Source organism: Emericellopsis cladophorae (assembly GCF_022114955.1).
Source record: "Emericellopsis cladophorae strain MUM 19.33 chromosome Unknown NODE_48_length_181081_cov_114_058711, whole genome shotgun sequence".
Lineage (NCBI taxonomy): Eukaryota > Fungi > Ascomycota > Sordariomycetes > Hypocreales > Bionectriaceae > Emericellopsis > Emericellopsis cladophorae.
This window is the reverse complement of record NW_026250973.1, coordinates 26,417-51,895: the sequence shown is the minus strand read 5'-3', so window position 1 is coordinate 51,895 and position 25,479 is coordinate 26,417. Positions and strand designations below refer to the sequence as shown.

At 56.2% G+C, this 25,479-nt stretch overlaps 9 protein-coding genes across 9 annotated transcripts; 5 read left to right on the top strand and 4 right to left on the bottom strand.

Annotated features, from left to right (window-relative positions):
- Window positions 1-1,698: 1,698 nt before the first annotated feature.
- J7T54_000424 (uncharacterized protein) lies at window positions 1,699-2,709 on the bottom strand (the record flags this gene model as incomplete). The annotated part of the gene is made up of 1 exon (XM_051508710.1): window positions 1,699-2,709. The coding sequence occupies one exon, from the start codon at window positions 2,707-2,709 to the stop codon at window positions 1,699-1,701; it is 1,011 nt and encodes a 336-aa protein (XP_051360182.1).
- A 704-nt stretch (window positions 2,710-3,413) lies between these two features.
- Window positions 3,414-5,008, bottom strand: J7T54_000423 (uncharacterized protein; the record flags this gene model as incomplete). Its single annotated transcript, XM_051508709.1, has 6 exons — window positions 3,414-4,097; window positions 4,171-4,195; window positions 4,269-4,510; window positions 4,587-4,641; window positions 4,771-4,799; window positions 4,865-5,008. 6 exons carry the CDS (start codon window positions 5,006-5,008, stop codon window positions 3,414-3,416), a joined length of 1,179 nt encoding a protein of 392 aa, XP_051360181.1.
- Window positions 5,009-6,621: 1,613 nt separating this feature from the next.
- On the top strand, window positions 6,622-8,726 carry J7T54_000422 (Tryprostatin B 6-hydroxylase-like protein; the record flags this gene model as incomplete). The annotated part of the gene is made up of 7 exons (XM_051508707.1): window positions 6,622-7,048; window positions 7,145-7,336; window positions 7,406-7,578; window positions 7,622-7,810; window positions 7,861-8,012; window positions 8,067-8,096; window positions 8,174-8,726. 7 exons carry the CDS (start codon window positions 6,622-6,624, stop codon window positions 8,724-8,726), a joined length of 1,716 nt encoding a protein of 571 aa, XP_051360180.1.
- Window positions 8,727-10,478: 1,752 nt separating this feature from the next.
- Window positions 10,479-11,429, top strand: J7T54_000421 (Acetylxylan esterase-like protein; the record flags this gene model as incomplete). The annotated part of the gene is made up of 2 exons (XM_051508706.1): window positions 10,479-10,973; window positions 11,037-11,429. The coding sequence occupies 2 exons, from the start codon at window positions 10,479-10,481 to the stop codon at window positions 11,427-11,429; spliced, it is 888 nt and encodes a 295-aa protein (XP_051360179.1).
- A 1,565-nt stretch (window positions 11,430-12,994) lies between these two features.
- On the top strand, window positions 12,995-14,617 carry J7T54_000420 (Drug resistance protein-like protein; the record flags this gene model as incomplete). Its single annotated transcript, XM_051508705.1, has 1 exon — window positions 12,995-14,617. The coding sequence occupies one exon, from the start codon at window positions 12,995-12,997 to the stop codon at window positions 14,615-14,617; it is 1,623 nt and encodes a 540-aa protein (XP_051360178.1).
- Window positions 14,618-14,862: 245 nt separating this feature from the next.
- On the bottom strand, window positions 14,863-15,130 carry J7T54_000419 (uncharacterized protein; the record flags this gene model as incomplete). The annotated part of the gene is made up of 2 exons (XM_051508704.1): window positions 14,863-14,996; window positions 15,055-15,130. The coding sequence occupies 2 exons, from the start codon at window positions 15,128-15,130 to the stop codon at window positions 14,863-14,865; spliced, it is 210 nt and encodes a 69-aa protein (XP_051360177.1).
- A 1,006-nt stretch (window positions 15,131-16,136) lies between these two features.
- On the top strand, window positions 16,137-18,887 carry J7T54_000418 (uncharacterized protein; the record flags this gene model as incomplete). The annotated part of the gene is made up of 3 exons (XM_051508703.1): window positions 16,137-16,282; window positions 16,748-17,760; window positions 17,815-18,887. The coding sequence occupies 3 exons, from the start codon at window positions 16,137-16,139 to the stop codon at window positions 18,885-18,887; spliced, it is 2,232 nt and encodes a 743-aa protein (XP_051360176.1).
- A 2,271-nt stretch (window positions 18,888-21,158) lies between these two features.
- On the top strand, window positions 21,159-22,226 carry J7T54_000417 (uncharacterized protein; the record flags this gene model as incomplete). The annotated part of the gene is made up of 1 exon (XM_051508702.1): window positions 21,159-22,226. One exon carries the CDS (start codon window positions 21,159-21,161, stop codon window positions 22,224-22,226), a length of 1,068 nt encoding a protein of 355 aa, XP_051360175.1.
- A 200-nt stretch (window positions 22,227-22,426) lies between these two features.
- J7T54_000416 (uncharacterized protein) lies at window positions 22,427-24,570 on the bottom strand (the record flags this gene model as incomplete). Its single annotated transcript, XM_051508701.1, has 3 exons — window positions 22,427-22,647; window positions 22,702-23,300; window positions 23,429-24,570. 3 exons carry the CDS (start codon window positions 24,568-24,570, stop codon window positions 22,427-22,429), a joined length of 1,962 nt encoding a protein of 653 aa, XP_051360174.1.
- Window positions 24,571-25,479: the final 909 nt, after the last annotated feature.

The following is a 25,479-nucleotide window of genomic DNA, read 5'->3' as shown; positions in this document are numbered from 1 at the left end:
TGCGCGTTATGTACCTTCCCGTGAACGGAGACCGGGACCTGCACGTTTACAACGTCTTCTTTCAGCATGCTGAATTTTCCACTTGAGACACAAGACGCGTAAGTCTCCTCAGGTAATGCCCGAGTCTAGTACTCGGAAGTTTTCAGTTGCTTCCCAGAACATTGACCTTCATATCACCCCAAGTGTGCATAGTGTCGTCGTTGCAAGACAACATCCAAGCAAGCGACCCAACAAACACACCAGCACACGATGGCTTTTTCAAAGGACAAGGAGATAAAATTGAGTCCAGCTGTTGAATTTAGCGAGGTCTGTCTGTTCTCACATGTTGGTAGATGCTCAACGACCACCCTCCGTCTGATGCTCGAAAATCACACAAATCTCAACGTCCCGCGCCGACCGACGTACTCTCTGGGTCGTGGTATCGAAAGACGCCTTCCACTACGACTTATAACATCGAGAAGTGGCACGTCATCATCCTCGCAAGCGACAGAATCCTCAACAACAACCGCCGAAAGCTTTGACTGCTGCTGTTGGAAGCTATCACCCCGAGACATGCGGAACGTGTTTGCCGATGTCCAAGTTGACGCTTTTCTTGTCGGGCGTCCACTCCCTGTTCTTGAACGCGCGAGACTGGGGCGCTGCGGGGGAGAGCTGGCCACGGTGAAAAGGTCCTCTGGCGCCTGGCTGTCCACGTCACACTGCTGGAATTGGTTCTGCTGCTTGATGATCTCGTAGTGTTTTCCGAGCAAGCCGGTGGAGCTGAATGGACTGTTCTCTTCCAGACGATCGAGATTCTCTCGTGTCAATCGACGCGAGTACGCTTGGTCTGCTGCTGCGTGGCTCGAGGCTGGGAAGGAGTTGTAGTCCCCTGAGTGCATATGTTGTCGTTGCTCTCCCACGGTCGATCCGTTGAGTGATCCACTGGACCTTTTTGCTGGTTTCTCGGGCTCTTGCAAATATGGGCGAGGTTCAAAGGCCTCGGTCGTGTTTGAGGACAGCACCGGCATTGTGTAATCGTTCGATCAGCGTTGGGCGTCAGAGATGCGACATAAACTTGCTGTTGAACACATTGCCATTTGCCTCTTTCAACGTGGACATGCCATTCTATAACCTGGTGTTATATACGTACTCAACACACCATGTCCACGAACATGCGTACAGAGCTCTTACGCAAGTGCTAGGCCACCACCATCAAAGTCCGAGTTCTCCACCTCAGGACTTTTGGTCGAGAAGCCTGCGGGAGGGAAGTTTGGCTCTTCATGCCCAGGCTGTTTCTTGAAATCCTAGGATTCCAGCGAATCAGAGGTAGTTCAACGAGCCAGAAACCGATCACAGATCGGCCATTTTTCCCCGTCTCCACTTGCTGTCAGCTTCAGCTCCCGGCCCCTGTCGAACCTGCATATGCTTGGCATCTATGAAGAGAATCCACAAATCGAAGAGCTCGTTTGAGAATGTAGCCGTCATGATTCTGTCTCTGTCGCATCCAATAAGCACTGGAGTGCAAGGGTCACCACCGAGGGTCCCAATCTGCTCGGAGGTATGAAGACGCAGAAGTAGGCGGGATCAAGATATCCTAGACAATTGCTAGCTTTTGTAGAAACATTTTCTAGCTACGAACAAGGCATAAAGGACCTCCATCTTTTTGATTCTTTCTCAAGGAAACGATGTTGGCTAGCATTGATGAATATTGCGCAACGACTAGTCGGAGTAGTAGAGGTCGAGATCCCACTCGGGAATGATGTCCCTACAGTTTGTCGGACTATCGTCTACCCAATCGTCGTATGTACTGAAAACAAAGTCTTCTTCATAATCGAAATCCCAAACTTTGTCATCGTCGAAATCCCAAGCTTCGTCATCATCGAAGTGGGCACGAGGACCAGGTCCATGACACCTGTCCAGAGTTCTGTTCTGGTCCTCGTTCCACGGTGCTAACGTCCGACTAGGGCCATTCGGTTTGTACCCGGGTCTCTGAGATGCCAGAACGCGCTCCCTGGTCTCGTTGTTCACCAAGTCCCGCTGCATATTGGCAGCTACTTCAAACCTTTTCCACAGCTGGGGAAGATACTGAACATCGCCAACGCAGTAAGAAATAATCTCACTAGGAATTGGTCGCTTCTCAAAGACTGTAAAGGAGCCGCCACTTTTCGGATTGAACAGTTTTGTCCCATTCTCCTTTGCCAGCTTCCAGCTGGCGAGACCTCTCCTGTCTGGCGAATATTGCTCAACACACCTGGCTAGGCTGTTCAGATGCTTTCTAGAACGCGCAGTCGCCCTCGAAGCGCTCTCCATAAGTTGAACATCCTGCACTCCTTGTAGTGCGACGCCAAAATGTGCAAACAAGACGTCTGCGTCGTTGCGGACGTCAAAGAATACTTTTGGGATGTTCTCGTTTTGAAGGACGTCTTTCAGCGTCTGACCCTTGGCACCGGTGGTTTCGAATGTTTGCATGCCGAGGGAAAATACATCGATCAGGTAAACGCTTGGCGTCGGCGTGCCAGTATCAATGAGAAGGGTAAAGATGGAAAGTGTGCCTTCACGGCAGAGGTTCACACCTTCGAGATCGATATACATTGTTGGCTCGAGCGGTTTTGCTGGTGCATGGCGGAGGATGAGCGAGTCGACTAAATCGCCGATTTGCTTTGCTGCGTTGATGATCTCTGTCTTGATCTCTCCCATGGTGTGCAGGGTCTCATTCAGTCGTATGCTCATTGGCAAGAAGGATGAGGTACTGGGTTCTTCAACGTTAATGTCGAGCGGGGTTCCATGGTGCTTTATGAAGGCCATGAAAGCAGGTCACGTACCTATCATTGGCCGTTGGTTGGCGCCCCTGACACTGTGACTGACGTTGTCCTACCCAACTTCATGTTGTGCCGCGTCTGGTGTTGACCAATGGCTATATGTATGTCTCGGAGCAAGCGGAACAAACACGCAGTGCTGAAAATGCTCCTCGTCTCGTCACGAACTTCCTACCTACTCGATTCCCCTCCACCAACGATCATTGACTCCATAGCTCCGGTCACGCCTCTCTCCACCTCGGCCTCCCACTTTCGCCACAATTCCACGACTGCAACGACACCAGAAAAGGGGCTGTCTTGATAATACCCAAGAAAACACCGGTCCCTAATCTAACGGCGACTCCCTACTACCCCGCTCGTCGTTTCGGATTACCATTGCGGCTAAGTTGCTCGCGATGATGCTGGCGTACTGCTCGCGGCCGATGAAATGATCAAACCAACGGACTAGCATGCTTAACCACAACGTATCCAAATGCGTCTCGGCGTCGGCCTAGGCTCAATAGACTATGCCCGTGTCGAAAACGCCTCATGCTATCTGCATGTGCTGTCTTTGGCTTTTGGTGGCTCAATGCGGTGGCGCTTGTCTTCTAGCACGCCTCTGTACGTAGCTCGGCATGATCATGAAACTGACAGAATGTGCCCGTGGTACTCATTTCCAGCCGCTATAAACAACCATTGCAATTCTGGCGACTTGGTTTGCGACCTGAACCTCACATCATACAGGTACAGGCATGTATGGTGTCTCAAGCTCTCATCGCTTAATGATGTCGAGGCCTCTCCACTGCGCCATGAGCTGTCGTACTCGGCCTTCCTGGGCTTCTGCCTGGGGAGCTCCCAGAGTTCCCTCTCGCTCTCCGTAGAAGGCAGCCGTTCCCTGGGGCCCACATAAACGGCGACACCAGGCTTGGACCGTGGCGCGTCGCTGGACAGCTCCAGACCGGCACTGCGGGAACCGGTCGAGGCTTGGCCCGCGCTGCTGTCCTCCACGTACTTGCCCTGGCCCGCCCCGAGCTTGTCCTGCCGCCAGCACCTGTAAAAGGCCTTGATGGCCGGCATGTTGGCGGCGATGATGCCCATGTCGATCTCGACCGCCGATATGATGACCATCTTGCCCAGCGCCCAGGTGAAGTCGGGGGACTCGGCGAACTCGGAGAGGATGATGGCTCGCAGGCCGCCGCACAGCACGGCAGCGCCGCCGGCGGTGACGACGGCAGTGACGGCTAGCTTTCTCTTGGTCGACATTTGCAATGTGATGATGGTCGGTAGGGGAAGGACGAGGATGCAGACGTCCACAAAAAGATTCTTCAAGTCATTACTCATGTCAGTAACTCAGCGGTCCGTGAAAGAGTGGATAGGATGTTGCATCAAGACTCACCAGAGAGTATGGAATGAAGTATGCGCTGCGGGAACGGCAGTGTTAGCGAAAGGTCACCAACTCCCATTGTTGTTGTTCGCTTTGTCAGAGGAGCTTACATGTCGTTACTGATGCACTTGACGTCAGGGTAGAGCTTAGGATGGTAAAATGCCTCCAGCGGCTGACATTGCAAGGCATAGAGCAGCCATATGGCAATGGTGGACCCGGCATGGAAGACAATAACAGACCATAGCGCGATGCGAAATGGCCGCTCGCTGAAGAGACGGAAGAAGAAGAGCAAAAAGCACATCTTGACGCTGAACTGCATCCAGACATAGTAGAACTCCTCCGCTAGGAGACCCTGGCCACCGTCTTGTATTAGTTGCGTTCACACGTTTCGTCCACAAAACCGTATGGGGACGCGAGGGTGTGCCTACCTTGAGGAGATCTGTCATGACCTCGGGTCGTGTTGCCGTGACTACTTCAAGGTGCCTGATGCATCTCCCGGTTAAGTTTTCTGTTTTGCAATGTGCCTTTCCATACTGACGGATGAGGCGACGGAGAGGACTGCACGCAACACGATGCACTTACACGCCGGCGCCCTTGTCGAGGAAAAGTTACAGAATGGCTTGCTGCGTAGGGAAGAAGATCTGTATGCCGTAGCGTTCGTTAGCCTGCATATTTCGTTCGCTGACTGCATCGGAGTTGTACGTACCGTCATGCTAGCCATCATCCAGTCGTCCCAGCTCAAGTCCTGCAGGGCGATTCCCCTGACCCAGATGCGCATCGGGATAGTGATCACGGCGATGGGGAACAGCGCTGTGATGACGCCGTACGCGAGGGGGGGCATGTCGTCCATTTCCATGTTGGTGATGGCAGCTACGGCTGCTGCTGTCGTCGCGTAGGCGTCCTGGTCCCGGCGGTTGAAGGGTGGAGGCTTTGGGACCCCGAGTGTAAGAAATGGGGCGAAAAGGAGCCAAATGATACTTATCGGACTGCCGAGAGACGGCACGGCAGGTTCCCCTTCAGCCCTTCTGGGATCTGGAATAGCGAGTCGTAAGGATGGAGTTCCTTACATGTAGCTCCGTACCCTTGGCAGAAACCAGACGGCAGCAGGGGCTGGGCTTCCCCGAAGCTCGATGAAGAACTACTAACCCCCGTTAAGAACTTGTCATGAACACCTGTCAGACTAAATAGGGAAGGAGAGAAAGCTCTTTTGGTTATGGAGCCGGGGGCCCTGGAATCCCTTCGCTTTGGCATTGTCAGTAGTGGATTCTGATGCGGTTGCCAGAGGCCTCGGAAGAGAAGAGAAGCCATATACTTGACCCCTTCCTTCTTTGGAGATAAAGATAGCTGGGGAGTACATGTAGCCGTATTCGGGGTAAGAAAGAGTTAAAAAAAAATAGAAAAAAAACCCTCGTTCCCGAGGGCTGTCCACAATGTTGCGTTGCAGGACATGATTGTATGAAAACGGGGATCATGAGGATGCAAACGGTGGATGCAGTCCCCTAGGCCAGGCCGGAAAGGCAGGGCCTCAACCCGAGAAGACTACGATTGGTGCCCTGAGGGTCTGCGCGTCTCCATTGCTGCGTTTTGTCAACTGGCACTTCGCTTAGCACCTGCCAGACTGTCCATCCGTGTTCCGTAGCGGGAATAGTACGGATACCTGGGATGACACCGGCAAATTCACGCCAATACGCGGCATCTCCATAAATAACCGTTGCGACGCAACAAGCGCGCCTGGTGCCTGGTGCAGTGGTGCCTAATCGGCACTCGCAGTCCAGTCTCGCACAGCGCACAACCCCCCTTTTGCCGTATCGACTATGCCAATATCTAAACCCAGATGGCATCAGCATCACAATCTCGTTCGTCACGTGAGGTAAACCGCAGTCAGGGGACCAGAAACTTGGAGACTACAGTCGATATCGAATGCACGTAGTACGGCGCATTAGGGGGATGACGAGCGGTGATTGAATACCGGGATCCCCCGCCCCCCCAGTCTCAGTCTGTCTGTTCGTGCGTACAGATATAATATTACGCCACATGATTCAGGCATTCGCATATCCGTCAGTATGTACCGTTCGTCTCATTAATGATCAGTCGACTTTCTCCCCAGTCCTCGACACGTCTGCTTGTTACATACGGAGTACATGGGGGGTGCTATCGTTCGATGGGGACCATGGTTCCCTGTTCCAATCATTTCGAGGCCATTTCAGTCTGCATCCCTCAGCATGTACGTACCGTAGCTTTGTGGCCGTTTGGCCGTTTGGCGAAGGGTCACTTGGCGCCCGCGGGGCATTTGCGTTGCTTGCTTGCTCGCATTTGCCCTCAACTCTGTCTGAACATTGCTGTTATCCTTACACACCTACTTCCGCGTCACAGGCTGAGGAAGGGCGGCAACAGAGTTAGCCAGTCGCTGCGTGTTTTGTTTCGGCCTTCAAATCCTTGATCCAGAACAACGATCGTGTGGCCATGAGCGCAGCACTGGAGCCGATCCTGCGATCGTCGTGGCAGGCGACCGCGGGCGTGTCAGCTCTCGCCGGTGTCCTCTCTCACCACACCGTCTTCCGGCCCTATGAGATCGACGGCGCTGGCTGGGAGCTCTTTTTCACCTACATCGGCACCTTCGTGACCCTCTGCATCGCCTATGTGCATATTGCTGGTTTCGGATTCGTGGCGAGCCTTGGTCGGATCTTGCTGGTCGCCACTACCTACAATGTGAGCCTCACGGCCAGCATCCTCGCCTACAGGGCCTTCTTCCACAGACTGGGACGCTTTCCCGGCCCTTTCCATGCCAGGCTCTCGCGCTTCTATGCATTCTACAAGGCGACCAAGACCGTCCGAGGCTGCGAAGATATCCAGAAGCTTCATGAGCAGTATGGCGACTTTGTTCGTGTCGGTACGAAAGCAGCTTGAACCCCGCGCCTCAATGGCTGCGCACCACATTGGTGTGCTTGACTACTACATGTAGCAAAACGACTAACAGGGGCAACAGGACCCCGTGAAATCTCCATCAACCGCCCTTCTGCGATCCGACCAATCTATGAGCCGCCTACAAAGACCACACGATCGCCGTGGTACGCCCAGGTCTCCAAAGATGTGACCAAGATCTCCCTGAACTCGACCCGCGTCCTCAAGGTGCACAAGCAACGCAAGAAGGGCTGGGAGCGAGGCCTCGGCTCTCGAGGTGAGACGGGCCAGACAACTTAGCTCCAGGAAGCCTAAAGTTGACCACGCACTGACGCTCCATCACAAGCCATGGCCATCTACGAGCTTCGTGTGACAGAAAAGGTCAACTCGTTGCTCTCCAGAATCGCAGCAAAGGCGGGCACGCCGATGAACATGGCCGACTATATCATGTTCTTCGGCTTCGATGTCATGGGAGACGTCGGCAAGTCCTCCCATGCTCTTTACTTCTTCCTGTTTGCGGTGAAGAGTCTTTGGCTAATGCGACGGAGCAGGTCTGTCCAAGGATTTCCACATGGTCGAGAACGAGACCGAGCACACTGCCATCAAGGGGATCCACGAGAGTATGATGGCCATTGGCATCATTGGGACAGTCCCGTGGCTGCTTTCCATGCTTGGCAAGATCCCCGGCGCGGCTGGCGGGTACGCGCGGTTCACGGGGTGGTGCCATGACCAGCTCCAGGAGAAGCGCAAGGTAACACGCATGTCCGTTCCCGTTGGACGTAGTGTCTAACGCCGAGCTAGATTATGGTCAACGAGAAGGCGAGTCTCCAGGACCAGGAGCCGCGGGATGTCATGTCGTGGCTTCTCAAGGCCAAGGAAGAGGGTAACCCGAGTGCTCCTCCGGGCGATCAAGCTGTGGAGGAGGACGCTCGACTTCTCATCATTGCTGGAAGGTAGGTCGCTTTGTTATTCCTGGCTAGCGGCCCTATATGCTGATAAATTTCTAGTGACACCGTCGCTTCTGCTATCACCAACGCGTAAGTGCCCCCCAAGGCTAGGCCGAATAACACGCCGCTGCCTAAATACCAAAGGCTGCATACTAACATGGACACAGACTCTACTATCTCGCAAAGAATCCGGACCGCTACAAGGCTCTACAGGACGCCCTTTGGCAGCACTTCCCGCACGGCGACAGCGACTGGACGTACGAAAAGGCCCGCGCCGTGCCCTACCTCGACTGGGTCATCCACGAGACCCTCCGCCTACGGCCCTCAGTCCCCGGTGGCCTCGCCCGCGTCACACCGCCCGAGGGCCTCATGGTCGACGACGTCTTCATCCCCGGGGACACTGTGACCTCCGTGCCGACCTATACAATGCAACGCGACGAGCGCTACTGGCCCGACGCCCTCTCGTTCAAGCCCGAACGGTGGGAAGGTCTGAACACCGAGAAGGCTCCCTGGATTCCCTTCACCAGGGGCCAGTGGGCGTGCTCGGGCAAGGCGCTCGCCATGATGGAGATGCGGATGGTGCTGGGACGGATTGCCCTGCAGTACGACATTGCCTTCCCCAAGGGTGTGACGGCGGAGAATGTCGACTTTCAGTTCAAGGACACCTTTACGCAGACGCTACCACCGCTACCGCTTGTGTTTACGCCTATCTCGCGGTAATGGCGCCTTTCACGGTGGACAGTGGCACCCGCTAGGTGTAGACCTCGTACTTAGTTCATGTTGGCAAGGGAGGGTACCAAGTTGGAAGCAAGCAAGTCATCTTCGGATATGTGCTGAGCTGGCTGTCCTCAACCTTGTGCTTTGGTCCTTGGCGAGATCCATAGTCAGCAAATCACTTTGAGCATTTCTCTCGCCTCCGTTCATGTCGTGATCTAAATAGCCGTTGTCCACCCACCGCCTTGGGCGTCGGGTCGGGGCATGTGACTGGCTACACTCACTTTGCAGGGCCACTTTGTTCTCCCACGCCGTTTGCCAGGCACGACACGTTGTGCACATCCGATTGATGTCTGTTTCTGGCCATGAGGTGTGATCTGAGTGGCCACGCAGTCACGTCCGCCCGGACCACCTTGGAGACCGAGCACACCAAGTGAAGACACCCAAACCCCGCGTGGGTATGGGTGTTTTTTGGCATGGGCGTCAGGACGTGCGTTGTTCCGCCCGCTCCCATGTCGGCTGTTTCCGTCGTCATCGACATCATTCGTTCCGCCCTAGCCGTTGTGGGTAGTATAGTTACCGTGGTTACGTGTTCTCCATCTGTCTGGGCGGCTACCCTACGTCAGTCCTCTTTGCGGCATGGCAGAGCTGATTCTACGTTTCCCTGCGGTCAGCTCACTTCAATATTGCCGCCGTCCAATTCTGCAGAGCTCCCGCTGCCAACGAGATTTATCCAAACCGTACCAAATGTCACCAATTTCAAATGACAATTTTGGTGGAAAACCACAAAGTGCACAGCAAAACTTCCAATTGACAGGTGCTGCCACAGCAACACATCCAGTCGCCAACCAAACACCACGCATTAATCTCAGGAGCCCCTGTACTCCGTATCCGGATCTCGTCATCGTTGAGTGGAAACCCAGGCTCAATCGGCGAGCACATGTCCGTCTTCGGCCCTCAATAATGCAGCGGACTTTTGCAATTTGCATACTAGCGTCGGCGGCCCATGCCGGGTGGGTGTCCCCAATGCAGCACTTGGTCCGACGGGATCCTGGGGTAATTAGCGTCTACGTAGTTCATGCCAGGGTTAATTCATTATTCATTCCATCGGAATCAGGATGATACATACGTTCGTTACACGTAGGACCTCTCGCAAGAGGGCGGAAAGCTGGTCGCTCGAACATGGGAATATTCCGCCTAGTATTCATTATTGTTACAAAGCAGCTGGCCTGCTGCCGAGCAGCGCGACAGTAGCGGTGTCTGTCGCCCATGAATCCGTGGCTTGGTCCAATGTGCCTCGGAACTCGGACAATACGCATATGCATGGTTAGACCGCGCCCTATGACGCATCCATCTACACGGAGTGTACGAGTGAGTACCCGAGCACCACAACCAAGCTGTGTAGACGGCTGTCTCGATACCACAGGAGATGATTACTTTCAACGACCCAGAATCCACGTACTCTCTCTCTCTCTCTTCAAGTACAAGCAGTTAAGCATCGCTCCAATCCATCGTGGCAAGCTAGCTACGTTTAATTAGACTACGTAGTCAATTAGCCCCCGGAGCTCCGCAAGGCGCCGCTTTATCCCCGCTACTCCGTCCCCCGAGTTCCTGGGCCTAATTTATATTATGGTGGCTTAGCCACGCACGCAGCCCACCATATAATCATCTGCCCAGCCGCCCTCCCAACTAGCTCCCAGTCCACTCCAGTCTCCTTGCACTCGTCACCTCCGCCTCTCTCTCACAACCAGACAGACCATGCTCTCCTCCGTCGTCTCCGCCGTGGCCCTCGCGGGCGCCGCGACCGCCAGCGTCGAGTGCGCGCGCGGCCTGCACATCATCGTCGCCCGCGGGTCCAACGAGGACGCCGGCACGGGCATCACCGGCACCCTCGCCGACCGCATCGCCGACCGCATCCCCGGCAGCAACGTCGCCGCCCTCGACTACCCGGCCACCATCACCGACCCGGCCTACTTTGAGTCGGTCGACGACGGCAGCGACGAGATGCGCGACGTCCTCCAGGAGTACATCGACGAGTGCCCCGGCGGCAAGGTCGCCGTCATGGGCTACTCGCAGGGTGCCCAGGTCTCCGCCGACGCTTTCTGCGGCGACGTCACCACCTCTGGCTTCGGCGACGAGGACGGCCTGCCCTTCCAGCTCGTCGACGACCCCATTGTCGCCATTGTCCTCTTTGGCGACCCCTCGCACGTCGCCAACGCCACCTACAACCGCGGCACCGCCGACTCGGACGGGGTAAGCCTTTTTCCTCCTTTTTTTTTTTTTTTTTTTTTGCCTTGGACTATGCTGACAAGCAAGCTCTTCCCCCGCCGCGACCAGGACGAGTGCGAGAAGCTCGGATCCCGCATTGTCTCCTACTGCGACGAGGGCGACGAGTACTGCGACCTCAGCGGCGAGCGCGACTATGACGTGCACGGCGAGTACGTCCAGAGGTACGGCGACGAGGTGGTCGACTTTGTCGTCGACCGCTACCAGAGCGTCGCGTCGGGCACGGACTCCTCGACCAGCGTCACCACGCCCACACCCACACCCACACCCACCTCTGGCGGCAGTGGAAGTGACAGCGAGGACGAAGCAACTGGCACGGGCGAGAGTGGTGCTGAAGAGACGGGCGAGGGTGGTGATAGTGCAGCTGCTGCCATGCTGCCCAGCCTCGGCCTCGTCGCGCTGCTAGGCATGGCTATGCTCTAGTGGAGTGGCCATGCGATGAACCGCGCTGCGGCTGTGCATTGTAGTGTAGATAAGCATCATACTCTAGAGCGCAGAATAGAATTAGATTCATGTCACAGCTGCTCTTCGAACCACTATGCTTCCAGGTCAGAACAGCGCAAGACGCGGCGGCGGTCGTCCTGCAATGCCCCCCCCTCACTCGATACAAGCAAGTATCATCTCATGTCGCGCTCACCTCGCGCTCACTAGCAGGTGAGTTTAGAAAATAAACATGAAGAAAAAGACTTCTGGCGCTGACTGTTTATTTATTTATTTCTATCTCTTTCTGCTGCCTTGCTTGTTTCTCATCCCCAACATCACTCGAGCTCTTCCTTCTTGGCTCCCTCTGTTCACATTTGAATCACATTACCCACACACAAACACACATCACATACCAACACCAACACTACAGCCAACATCAGCTCCGTCATGATGGACAAAACGGCTACTGCCAGTCGAGTTTGATCTACTATAAGCTCACGGATTTGGAGGAGGCGCTGGAGAATTTCGCCGGGGACATCAAGGTCGTGGAGCAGCGACGGGCGCCCCAAAAGATCCAGCGGAAGTTGGTGCCCAGCGCAGAGACAGTGTCTGTAGTGGGGACGGGGCTTCCCAACTTCGATGACTCGAAGGAGGCAGTTGTCCTGACGCAGGAGGAAGCGTCGCTGAAGGCGGTTAACGAAGGGATCCAAGGGCTTGGCAGACGTAGCTAGATGAGCTGCGCACCAAGCAATCGACAAAAATACACATCAACTGCCAATAACAAATCCCTCTCGCGCACGTCTTCTACTATTAATCGTGCTCGCAAACAAAATAGCAACAAGGGGGCGCGCAGGATCCCCCGCTGCCAAAAAACATGCCCCCACACCGACTTGAACGATGGGCCTTTGCATTACAAGTGCAACGCTCTACCACTGAGCTATAGGGGCTTCGAGAGGGTTGTTGAATTTTAAAACTATATTCTTCTCATCGTTTGCTGAACCACTACCAGGTCATTGACTCGGGCTCCCTGTTTTGGCATTGCTGGTGATTCACTTGACTTTTCAAGCTGCAGCACAGCTGACAGTCAGTCTCTGGTTTAATCCTAGGAGATTTCTTTTTCCCTGTACGTGCGACACACTTATACTTATTCTGTTCAAAATCAACGTGTTGTCGCGGCGTACGGATGTACAGATTTTCGCTTCCCCAAACGGCTACTTGGGGAAGAACCTGGTAGCCACCGCTAGTCCTGAACAAGCAGCCAAGACGCACTCCCGCCTCTCCACCTTTGTCGCCGTCATGAAAATGGACATCTCGCCTCCAGACAGGTCGTCACGATCGGAGAATTACACATCAAGCTCTTCTCCCTGCTTAATTCTCTTCAACTCCGGGGCCATGTCGACTGTAGCCATATCTCCTCGTTCCCTTCACCCTCGTTTTGACTGCCCACGATGGACACCTTGACCAACACTTAGACCCACCAAACCCTTCAGCGTCCAATATCACGACACTCACAAACGGTCTGTCTCGACTCTTGAGTCTTTGAAAACCCCCCCCTCTCACACACCATGGCCTCTCAAGAGGCTGGCATCCTCAGTCCGGGGATGTCCACGCCCCTCTCCACCTCCCCGGACAACGACAAGTCCCCCGACCTCGAGCGTCTGGGCCGCCAACGACCCGCCCTCCTCCCGACCTGGCTCACCGAGGCCGCCTTTGTCTTCACGATTGTGGCGTCCATGATGATGAGCGAGTACTTCATCTCGGGCTTCAACATCATCCTCCCCGCCGTCGCCACGGCCCTCGACATTCCCGACTCGGCCCGCACCTGGCCTGCCGCCGTCATCAACCTCACCACCGCCTGCCTCCTCCTCCCCTTTGCGCGGCTGGCCGATCGCCACGGCGGGCGCGTCGTCTTCCTCGCCGGCCACCTGTGGCTCGTCCTCTGGTCTCTTGTCAGCGGCTTCGCCCAGAACCCCGTCATGCTCATTGTCTGTCGCGCCATGCAGGGTCTCGGGCCGAGCGCCTTTATGCCCGCGGGTCTGGCCCTGCTCGCGCGCACCTACCGCCCTGGACCGCGCAAGAACATTGTCTTTAGTCTCTACGGTGCGTTCGCCTGCATCGGCTTCTACGTCGGCATCCTCCTCGGTGCTGTGAGCGTCGAGTTCCTCACGTGGCGGTGGTACTTTTGGATCGGCACCATCATGACCTTTGTCGTCCTCGCGAGCGGTTACTTCTCCATCCCCACGGACCTGGGCGACAGCGACGACACGGTCACCATGGACTGGCTGGGTCTGGCGACGATTGTGCCCGGCCTGGTGCTCGTCGTGTTTGCGTTTGCGGACGGCGGCCACGCGCCCCAGGGTTGGAAGACGCCCTACGTGTACGTCACGCTCATCCTCGGCGTGCTGTTCCTCGCGGCGGCCGTGTATGTGCAGGGCTGGGTGTCCAAGAACCCGCTGTTGCCGGCGGAGCTGTTCAGGCCAAAGTACATGAAGAGGCTGTCGCTCGCCCTGTTCTGTGCCTACGGCGTCTTTGGTCTGTTCCTCTTCTACGCGAGCTTCTACATCGAGACGGCTCTCCGCGTGGGGCCTCTACTGGCGGCAGCGTGGTTCACGCCGCTGGCGGTGGGTGGCGTGGTGCTCGCCATCACGGGCGGTCTCATCATGCACATCCTCCCCAATCGTGTGCTGATGCTCATCTCGATGACGGGTTTCCTTCTCTCCGTGCTGCTCTTCGCCGTCATCCCGTCGCGCCAAGACGCCTCGGGGGGCCTCACGTTCCTGTACTGGGCGTACATCTTCCCCGCCATGCTGTGCGGCACGATTGGCGTCGACATCACCTTTAACATTACCAACGTCTTCATCACAACGGCCATGCCCGCCAAGCTGCAGAGCACGGCCGGTGGCATGATCAACTCGCTCCTCTACCTGGGCATGGCCTTTTGGCTCGGCGTGGGCGAGCTGGCCGTGTCGTCGACGGTCATGACGCAGGGCGAGGCCAATGTCGGGCTCGAGAAGCAGTACAGGATCGGCTTCTACACGGCCACGGGTGTCGCTGGTGTCGCGCTGCTGCTGGTGGCTACCATCAAGATGGGCAGGGCCGAGGCGGGCATGACGGCGGATGAAAAGGCCGACATGGAGAGGGAGCTGGAGGCTGTGAGGGCGCGCGAGGGGGGAGACAACCGTGTCTGAGGGGGGGAGAGGGTGGACTTAAATATTGACATCCGTGGATAGAGTGCTTTGACAGTTACAGCGAGCGATTTGATTAGACCATTGTATTCCATCATTGACTCATTATTTGTGCCGTCTATATCCAAAGCAACTCTCCGGGCGCTCGGCTCAGCTGCGACCCACCTCATCGTGAACATTACCCCGGTATCTTGCTGTCAAAATGCACGCGCAGAGAGAGACTCCATTGTCTCCGACATCGCAGCCGACTACCTCAGCGCCCCATGCGTCGCCCTGGCCTCCCAATTCGGCTTGTGGTCACTTTTGGGGGTCTTGGATGATGGCGAGGAGGATTTGAATTTGCTCAGAAACCTTTCCGTCTTGGACGTGGCGCTTTTCTTGTCTGGGAGGGATGATGTTAGACCGTGTGGCATTGTGTTTTAGAGAGGAGACGACGTTACCTGTCTTGGACTGGACGGACGAGACGTCTTTGTCGAAGACTGTGTACTCGGACGCGTCGTCGGCGGCAGGGGCCATGTTTTGAGCAGGCGAAGTTGAATGCGACATGTTGATGGGTGTGTTTGTGGCTGAATTGGTGTTCTTGGGAGGGTGGTGCAAGTGAAGCTCTAGCTAGGAAGCTGGGCTTGGGTTGTCCTTGATCCAACAGTCAATTGATTGAAGATGAATGTGAATGTGTCTGGTAGTTCTCATCTCTCAAAGGGAACTCACGACTCTTTATATGTCCCATTCCTGCTTTCTAACTGATGGTATTTGTGATGCGAGCCAATTCACAGTGGGGAGGCACCGAGACCGAGCACCGAACTCGCGCTCCTGTTCCGCTGCGGCTGGATCCCAATGCTAGCGCCCGTTCTTCTTGTCTCGGCATGCCATGTGTATACTAGCGGGGGATTTCTGTATCCGGCATGGCTGACACGTCGTCAGGGTCTGCGTGCATGTGGCTTGCTGCTGAGTCAATCGGCAGCGGCATCTTGATCCGGCCCTTGGCTGAGTTTGTACTGTGCATGCGTGCCTAGTTTGGGAACGCATCAACGCAAGGGCGTGCGCCAGAGTGGAGATTACGGCTGAGATCATGTTCGATGGTGTCGGCATGCAAGACGATGGTCGGAGCATACATGGACCAGACGTATAGGTGATGTTCATCATGCTCGTTGAGACCAAAAGCGTTAGAAGTGAGTCGAGACAATACGGCACAAGACTTGTCAATGGTGTGACCCGCAACCGTGTCTGGCTTCCAAAATGTCCTGGAATCTATGATAGAGTCTGATGCAAGAATGGACGCATGCGTTCATCTTGGACATGACCTGCTCGACTTGCAACAACGCTAACCAAGCTACAGCACAGATGGGTGGGCGGCCTACGATGGGGATACACATGTCCGCCTCGTTTGCTGTGAAGAAGACAAAGTAGATGTGCACGAAAAGACTCGCAACTGGCGTGTCTGCAAGCAAAGATCGCAACATTGGTGTTGAGATGCGTAGTCGTCCGTCTGCGCTGCCATCCCCTGCCTGTTTCGATACCATACATGTACCCCGACCATGGCAGAGTGCACAGCACGCGTCTCCAAGCGATACTGGATGACTCTGTCGGCATCTCAGGCACATCTAAAGCAACGTTCGTCCCTCTTGTGGAGGACAGCCCCCACAATCTCAAGCCCTCTGCTAGAGTCAGGTTCGTCCTCTCGGGGGCTAGCACTTGCAGGAGACGACTGGCAGACAGATAGCGACGCCAAGGAGAGCCCATGCCGAAGAAGCGCGCAGATTCCAATTGCGTCAAGTGCAACGACTTGGATCCGACTTCGGCCATACGACGACACGAGTGTCCAGTCTCCAGGAACATCAAGAAAACCCCAGACGCCACCATTTAGCAGACGGAATTCATCCGTCTCTCTCCCTTGAGTCACAGGAAGATGCTGACCAATTGACAATGGTGTTGCGCTAAATACGTTCCCTGTATTGACCGCTTGACCTCGCCCATGAGAGATGACTCCATCATCAACAGATATCGGCGCTCGGTCATGGCTGCTGCATAAGCAGCTCCAGTCCTGTGGGGAATCTGGATTACTATGGAGAGGCGGCTGTCAAGATTTACTCCGAGTGACTAACTCGGCGACAAGGCTCAAGCCGAGCAAGACAGGGCCCAGTGCGAAGCCGAGACCGAGACCAAGACCAAGACCGAAGCCGACGTTTGTCGGCTTCCATTATCTCATCTGGACGTCCTCATACTCCTCGACCACACAGAAGAAAATGCCATGACACCCTCCCCCTTACGCCGCCGCAATGGCCGCCCCCAAGCCTGCGACCCTTGTCGCGCGCGCAAAGTGGCCTGCGACCACGGCCAGCCAACGTGCAACCGCTGCCAGCGTCGCGGGCAGACCTGCATGTACACCCTGAGCGCGCACTCGGCCATGCCCGCGCGTCGCTCAACGTCGACGGCTTCGTCCTCCACCGGCAACGTGCGCCTGCGCGATCGCGATAGGGACCCGGGCGCACCGGGCAAGTCGCGTCCAGCAGGCTACCTGGGCCTCACGAGTTACTCGGCCGTGTTCGAGGAGACGAGCAACTCATTGTCCTATCTCCAGGGCACGCCGCGCTTCTCTGTTCCGCCGCCCAGGAAAGACGGGTCAAGGGCCGTGCCGGATGAGCTCTCGCCGCTCACGAGGGAGATGTGCCTCGTCGTGCTGCGCTATCTGCGCGATCTGATCGACGGGGACGTGATGCCACGGCTCGACCCGGGACCGCGCGACATCTGGCCACGTATCGTGGGTGTCAGGGTCCTCGACAGCTTGAAGCAGACAATGGGACATCATCCTTCAGAGGAGAGACTCTACAACCTGGCGAGGCGGCTGTGCGCCAACACGGCGAGAGCCATGGTCGAGGAGGCCAACACGACGAGCGAGGAATGGATGGCGCAGTTGACGGGCGAGAACCTGCGATGGGAGAGCATTGGACTCCTGTTCACCTTTTATGAGCTCTTCAAGGGCACCACGGACCAGCCACTGAATTACCACAGTCCATACACCAGTGTCGCTGTCAAGTGTGTCGGCGTCTGTATCGAGCTGGTGCATATGTTTGCGGACGCAAACGTGCTACTGCTCCATCTTTGCTTCCGGCGCAACATCATGGAGTCGATGACGGTGGGTGACGCAGGTACGTGAAATGAAACAAACGATGATGTTTCGCTTCTAACACACGCCCGCCCAGGCTTTGCTTGCTGGCGCGCCCATGCAGAGTCCATCTCGCTACTCACATTCATGGGCATCCACGCCGACCAGCCCGCGAGCACGCCAACCTTTATGGCCGAAATGCGCGCCCGCTTGTTTGCACGCATCTTCACCGTCGACAAGGTGTCCGTGTCGTTCCAGGGACGTCCATGCTTGATAAGCGGCCGCTACGTCACGACGCCGCTGCCTCGCGACATCCCAGACGGCGCATTCATGGGGGGTCCAGAGGCTCTTCGCCTGGCCGCGAGCCAGATTGGCGACGACGGCTGGTTCAGGGGCGATGAGATCCCCTCCGTCACCCTTGGGCGCGCGCGGCTGATGATCGCCTATGTCAAGGACGAGCTGATGGAGGTGGCCCTCTCGCAGCGGGAAAAGCCCCCCATCGAGGTCCTGCTCGACCTCAAACGACGCGCGCAGGCCACGAGCGACTCCTTCCCGCCCTCGCTGGCCTACTCGCCGCACGACATGGAGGACGCGTCCGCCGACACGACAACCATCTTTAGCTCCTCGCTCGCCCGCATCGAGCATCTGCAGAACCTCTTCCTGGCTGAGCGGCTCCTCCTCAAGAGACCAGACTATCCCCAAGACGGGGGCGAGCTGCTCGAGATCTCCTACAACATGGTCCTCCTGACGGTCAAGTTCTGGGTACACAAGGACCGCTTCGCCGACATGAGCGGCGACTACGGCTGGCTCGTCATGAACTACGCAGCACCCGGCGGTGGCATCCTCTGCATGGAGCTGCTCAAGGGCTCCGTCGCCTCGTCCACGGTCAGCCGCTCGGCCATGATCCAGCAGCTGAGCCTCCTCGTCGGGTTTCTGGGTTGGGTCAGCTCGGACGCGCCCAACGCGGAGCTGTGCGCGAGCTGCCGGGCAATTATCCAGCGGGTGCTCGACCACGCTCTGAACCATCCGGACGCCCCTCTCACGCAGGACGACGGGATCGGCGACGGGCGGTTGGCGGATGACGGCATATTCTTCCACTTTGACCTGCTTGACACCTACGAGTGGCTGAGGTCGGACGAGATGGCTGCGCTGGACGATGTCAGGGTGTGAGCTAATTTGCTTGTTCCCTGACGCTTGGGCGGGGACAGCCTTTCGGCAGCGAGTGAGGTGGCCAGACGAAGAGCAGTCTGCACGATTGCTGCGGACTATCGTCTCTCTCTAGCGAAGTTCGATATGCTATAAGCATGGAATCGAATTCTCCTTCGCCCGTCACTTCCCAGAGGGGTCCAAAAAGGACTCCAACTACTCAACTCACCTCTCGCTTCACCAACAACCCTAGCAGGCTCTAGCTGCGCCTCTGATGTGAATCTAGGATCAAGATGTAGACATGCACTTCTTGCTTCATTTTCATCAGGCCTTTCTTGCCAACATGAAGGCAGAACAGATGTTACGACTCGTGTCTCTCTCTTGACAGCCAAGTCCGGATCCGTTTCTGAAGCATTGTCATGAACTCATCGCACGATCCAACAATCCGAGTCAATCTATTCCCGCATTGGATATTTCCGTTTATATGCGTATGGCACAGCCTCGGTGGATGGGGCCTAGGCGGTGGAGATGGCCAAAACCTACCGTCCAACCTCGAGAGCACCCACACCTCTCACAGATAGCCTGGCTTGGCTAGACACCGCCACTAGTCTCAGAATTGCTCCTCGTCAGCCTGGCCTGGAGTAAAAAGGGGCGGGGATTTATGCACTGGCGGCTTGGAGACTCCTATCGTCTCGTCGGCAGACTTTGACGAATCGGACCGTCAGCCACCATCTCGACCTAGGATTTCTGTCATAGGAAGCCTCCATCTAGTGACAGCAAGGACACATCTCCGCGGAACTCAGTCACCTGCTATCACGTCACTCATGGCGACCGCTGTTGCGACACCTAGCCAGCATCTCCCTGGTTGCCATCTGTACCAGACGACAGTGTGGTTGATGCCAGCAAGACACCTCTATCTGGGCCCTTCTTCTCTTCACTGTACCATCTGATAAGGCGATAAAGTGCAGGCGCCCTAAACTCGCTGCCGTATACCGGTCCCGGCACGTCTCGACGTGAAGCCATTTGATAACGCCAGTGGAGATCAGGCCGAGGGCTGCCTGTCACCACCAGGCGTGGCAACTCTAAAATCGAGAGCCTTTACAAGTTCTCCCAGGTCAAATATTCCGGTGTATTCCCGTCCTGGCCATCTCATGCTCATCCGTCCAGTGGACTACTCCCACGCCAGCACGGCGAGGAACTTTTGATCCGAGTCTCATGCTCCTGTATGAGGACCGTGGCTGGAAGCCTCCTCCACAACAATACCACCACACGCTGTCACACCCAAGGCAAGTGACGTTACACCCATTCTCGAAGAACAAGGTTCACGCCGGAGACTCTTACTGCGTCCACCACCGCGATTAGCAGCCTAATACGTGTAGCGCGCAGCTCCAGGCCCCGGCAACGCTAGACGAGTTCCGAGGTGTCATTGGGTCGGGCTTTCTGCCTACACGCCTATGTGCGCGCTTGTCGACGCACGCTACACTGGGAAGGGCCCGGCTGTCGCTGGCCTGGCGGGTTGTTGCGAGCGGCCTAGCCTTGGATGGGTGTGCCCGGTGCCATGGGGATCGAGATGCCTTCTCCCCGTTCACATGCAGCCCTGTGTGTGCGTCCCGGTCTGGCCGTGGTCCATTGCCCAGTCAATTCCCAACTGGAGTTTTGGTTTCCGGGAGCATACACCTACACTATGGCCTTCGCAATGCCAAGATCTGGACCCTGAAAACCAACCCCTATGCCTCTCCAATCCTCTTTCCATTCCTGGTGCCTCGAAGGCAGAGAGAAGAGCAAGTCAACAGTGCATTCTAACTTGGCCAGATAACAAAAGAGTGCCTCTTGTTCCCAATGGGGAATGTTGGAGGCAGATTGGAGACACTTCGCCATGTCTGCCTCAGACTTGTCTCGTTCGTTGCCTCATTCGCGATTGCTATCTAGAAGCCGTGCAACCAGGCACCCAGAGTCTAATCTGACGGGTGCCACACCTCACGAATGTCAATGCGAAGTCTAAACCCTCTACAGGCAGTAACAAGCATGGCTTTTCTAGTCGCTGCACTACCGGCCAATTTGATATAAGAGGCTCATACGACCCTGGTCTGGCCGTCAACCACAAAGAGAACCCACGGCTTTCTAGCTGCAGAGGAGGGCAGTGCTCATCAATCCTTCACCCTTCACCTGTAAAAGCGTACTCATTTGCTCCTTGCACAATCGCCGTTAACGCACATCTCTGGGTGTCACCGGTGCCGAGACAGCCAGCCACACAAGACGCCAAAGAACGCATCGCACCGTCAAGGATCCGCTGCCATGTCGACACTCGCCCAGTCGTGGCTCCCACAGCCTTACCACCAGCTCGGCTTCACACCTATGCCCATGTGGGATATCCCCTTTCCTTTGACCACAGACAACGCCCAGTATCCTGCTTGTCTCCAGACCACGGCGACTGCCTCCCCCCTGGTCGGAAATCAGCCAAGCAACTATCCCTCAACCTTCTGGCCCTCCGATTCCCCATCATCCAGTCAAGGCCCTACAAGCGCAGCGTTCCCTGGCGTCTTTACACACGGTCTGTCAGACCACCGTATTTCTCAGGTTTCTTCGCAGCAGAGCCACGCTCAGCACACTGAGAAGACGACGTCTCCGTCCGCGCCAGCCGGAGAATCGACCACCGAGTTCTTTGACGATTCAGCGCCGCCCCCCGCCAAGCGACGTCGTGGTCGTCCCAGGAAGCAACTTTCCTTCAGCAGCGAGTCCGGCTCTCTGTGTTCCGACGCACTCCCCGCCGACAGGCACGAGCGCAGGCGTGTGCTGGAGCGCAACAGGCTGGCCGCCACCAAGTGCCGGAACCGCAAGAGGGACGAGACCAAGGACCTCGAGGCGCAGGAGCAAGAGGCCCAGGAGCGAAACCGCCATCTCTCGGCCACGGTCGCCCAGCTGCGAACCGATCTTGTGGATCTCAAGACGCAGCTCCTACGCCATACCGACTGCCAGTGTACCGTAATCCAGAAGTACATTGCCCACCACGCAGAGAAGGCCGTGGGCGAACTCATCGAGTCACCCTCGCATATAAGCATGCCTCGTCGTTCTTCGACCAAATCGGATGATGTGGGCGACGGACACACGCTCTGGTTCGAGAGGCTACCGTCCTCGATGCCTCAGCGGAACCCGATCCAGGCCGGCACTGGCTTTGTTGATCCGTATACGACGTTGCCATCGCAGTCGCACATGGTGGACACGCCACCGCTGGCTTGGCCGCCTGAAGAACAGCAGCATCATCACATGCATGCCATGACGGGCGTGGTGCCCACAGACCGCCACGCCCTAAAGCAACCCCAGCCAGTCCAGCAGCAGGGATGCTGGGCGAATTGGGCACAATAGACTTTGTACGTCAGGCAGATGTGTGCAACGTCACTAGTCAATCGAGAAACTTAAGCAGGTGGTTAGAGCCAAAAAAAAAAAAAAAAAAAAGAAAGAATTTAAAAAGATAATTCCTCCTGCATCGTTGTGTGTGGTGCTAGGCTACCTTGGCTGTCAATTCGGTCCGGCACAAGTCGTATTGCAAGTACTAGGCGGTGGCGTCAGTGTATAGCCACCCCACCGTCCGCGTCTGTGCGGTTGACTGTGAACTGGTCAAACATGACCATGTCATCAAACTTTTGCGTGACGCGGTCGATCCGGGCGTTGGCCTGGTCCGTCAAGGCCAAGTCGAGGTCGACGATGAGGCAAGTCGTCGAAGGGTCTGACGGAGGGAGTGGGGAGGTATCGCCCGTCTGCCTGTGCTGGATCTTCTCCATGGTTGCTAAAGCTTCCTGTGGAGTAACGAGTCGTCTTGTCACAGCAATGGCCAAAAGACTTTTGTATATCGTCAGGGCCACCGGATATTGTGGGTAGAGAGCCCGGTAGCCTGCTAGCGCAAGGTGTAGATCAGACACTTGGGCCGGCTGTCCTGTCAAGGAGGGCATGGCTGCGTTGGCTAGATATAGGCAGCCAGTATGCCACAGGATGGAGAGGGTGTTTCGGGCAAATTGTGACTGGTAGATGGTGACCAGCCGTCGCAGCTGGTTGGCCGATGCCCTACTGATCTCGTGCGCAGTGCACAATGTCTCGCTATCGGGAATTAACGAGTCAGTGTTGCCTTCCGATACCAGGGGTCGAAGACAGAAGAGCACAGCCGAGTGGAAGATGATGTGCAGCGTGATCCCTTGGTGCGTGATACGGTTGCCACGGACAACCGACAGCGGCAGTTGCGCCCCCCAGTGCAGGAGACGTTGCATCGTGGACCTGACAAAGTGGTGGTTGGGCTCCAACTGCTCAGTCAACAGATCAACCGAGCAGTACCGCGAGACGATCCCTTGGATGATAGCCCAAAGGTGTGCAAAATAAGGGAAGATGGCACTCTGGTGCCGAGCTTCTTGTACTGGGGAGCCTGTCTGGGCGAGCTGCCAGGCTGGGCTATTGGGAATCGGTAGTGCTGGCGGCGGCAGTGTTGCGAGTTCGTTTCGATGGTAATGAAATCCATGTAAGCTAGGTAGCTTCAAGTAAGCCAAGACGTCAGACGATGCATATTTTTGGGTTCTCACCTGGCGTACGAGAACAGTCCCCAGGCGCATTGACACGCTGCCTTGAAGTCCGACGGATCCGTGATAGCGGGAGCTACGACGTCAAACAGCCCTAGTCTTTGACCCATCTGGATCGCGTGAAGCAGATATTCGAGAGCTTGGTGCCCTTTGCCGAGAATATCTGCCGTGAGGCTGACGAATTGCAACGCTGCTACCGTGAGCAGACTGTCGACCTCCTCCCCGCGCTCCCACATGCAAGTAGCTTCCAAGAAGAAGGACTCGCCAAGACCCCCTGCGTGGGCGAGACTCGACATGAACGCCCAGCTTGAAAGAGCATTGACCATGAATTCCGTGCAAAAGCGCGTGCTGTAGCTGCTCAGATCTTCTAGAAACAAATCCGCATCGAACAATGCCAACACGGGATGGTCGGTCTCCAGGTACCAAGCCAAGGCCTGGGCGGCATCTTCGTTGCTCACGAGCACCTTTGTCCACACGGCCATGTCAACGGCGCCAACTCGGGGGTCGATCGAGAATGAAGCTTCGTTTGGCGGTACTGCAGTAGTATCCTCGTCACTCGGGTCCCGCGACCGCTTCTTCGAGCTGACAATGGTCGGGTCTAGAGTGAGATCGAGGGCAACCAGTGGTGGATACATGATCGGTTGGCGACACATGAGCTCGAATTCGACGTCTCCCTGCTCTGGTGGTACCAGCGGTTGCGATATCTCCACTCTACCGGGGACATCGCGCCTCTGTTGTATCTGAGCCAACGCGGAGGAGGTGTCGGCCTGCTCTTTGATATCCTCCAAAAAGCCGGCAGCCGTAGTTGGCGGCACTGAAATCAACAGCCCGAGAAGCTCACTGGCATCCGCGTTTCGATCAGCCCCTGGCGCGGACGGAGAGGAATCCGAAGAATCGATACCGCGTCTGACAAAGGTGCATATAGATCCTCGACGCTCGCAGGCGGCGCAAGGGCGCCTCCCATCGCAGGCTGACTTCTTGGCGCGGCACGCATCACATGCGACCTTGACTTGTATCCGTTTTCGTGATAAGAGTGTGTTGGTCTGGCTGGAGTCGTTACTGGAACTCTTGGTCCCCGAATCGGCATCGCTGGCAGGAGTCGCGCTGGGGAATGCTGGTCGAATCGGTTTGTATTTTCGGTCCATGGACGTTGAATTGGGCGTACACACGCCAGCACATATGCATGCCAGCACAATACATACTACGAAATGCCATTTTGCCTGAAGACAAAGTCCTTATGCCATAAATATAATCGCCTGTTCCTGAGCAGACGGCAAGCCTCGCATCACGCGGAGCCTCCCCTATGAGCCTCCCGTGGTCTAGAATCGGTGTGGCGAGCCTCGCGGATGGAGGAAATCCCAAGTATAGCGCGGCAATGTCGAAAATCTGCATCCTCACACTTCACTGTCCGGCATCGAATTTTCTAAGATACGGCGCAATTCCAGTCATCAGCCAAATCGTGCACATGTAAACACCCCAATCCCAGGGGCTCAGTGGGCATTGACCAACAAGCGCGCGCGCTGAAGTTCCCACCGTCGTGACAGGCGGGCCTAGACTCTCGGGGACCAAGACTCCAAGAGAAGGAAAATTATAGTCGGGATGTATTCTCCGGGGTTGGGAAGAGCTGGTTGTGGTCATCGACGAAGTGACAGCCGACTCAGCCATCCGGTGACGGCCCACGGGGTGTGGCACTGTGGCTTGTAAGTCATGGTGGCGAGAGTCGCGAGACACGCCTGGCGTCAATATTACGTCGGTTTGTGATCATGTTCGCGAGCGCTGACCGGTTTTCGTGGCAAGCCTGTAGCCCGCTAATAAATGATGATAGACTGCTCGCGTATGTCTGCGTTTATCAGCGATCTTTTCGTCTCGATACCGGGCCATGTCCCCAGTCTTGGTGCTGCAGGCGTCAAGTAGGCGACCGCAGGACGCCGTGATTGGCGGATCAGCAACGTGGTAACCGGTCATCCGGGGATATCAGCTTTCGATTTTCGATACCTGCATTGCTGATGCGCTCCTTAAATTCGATGACATGAAAACGGACATCCCGTCTTGGT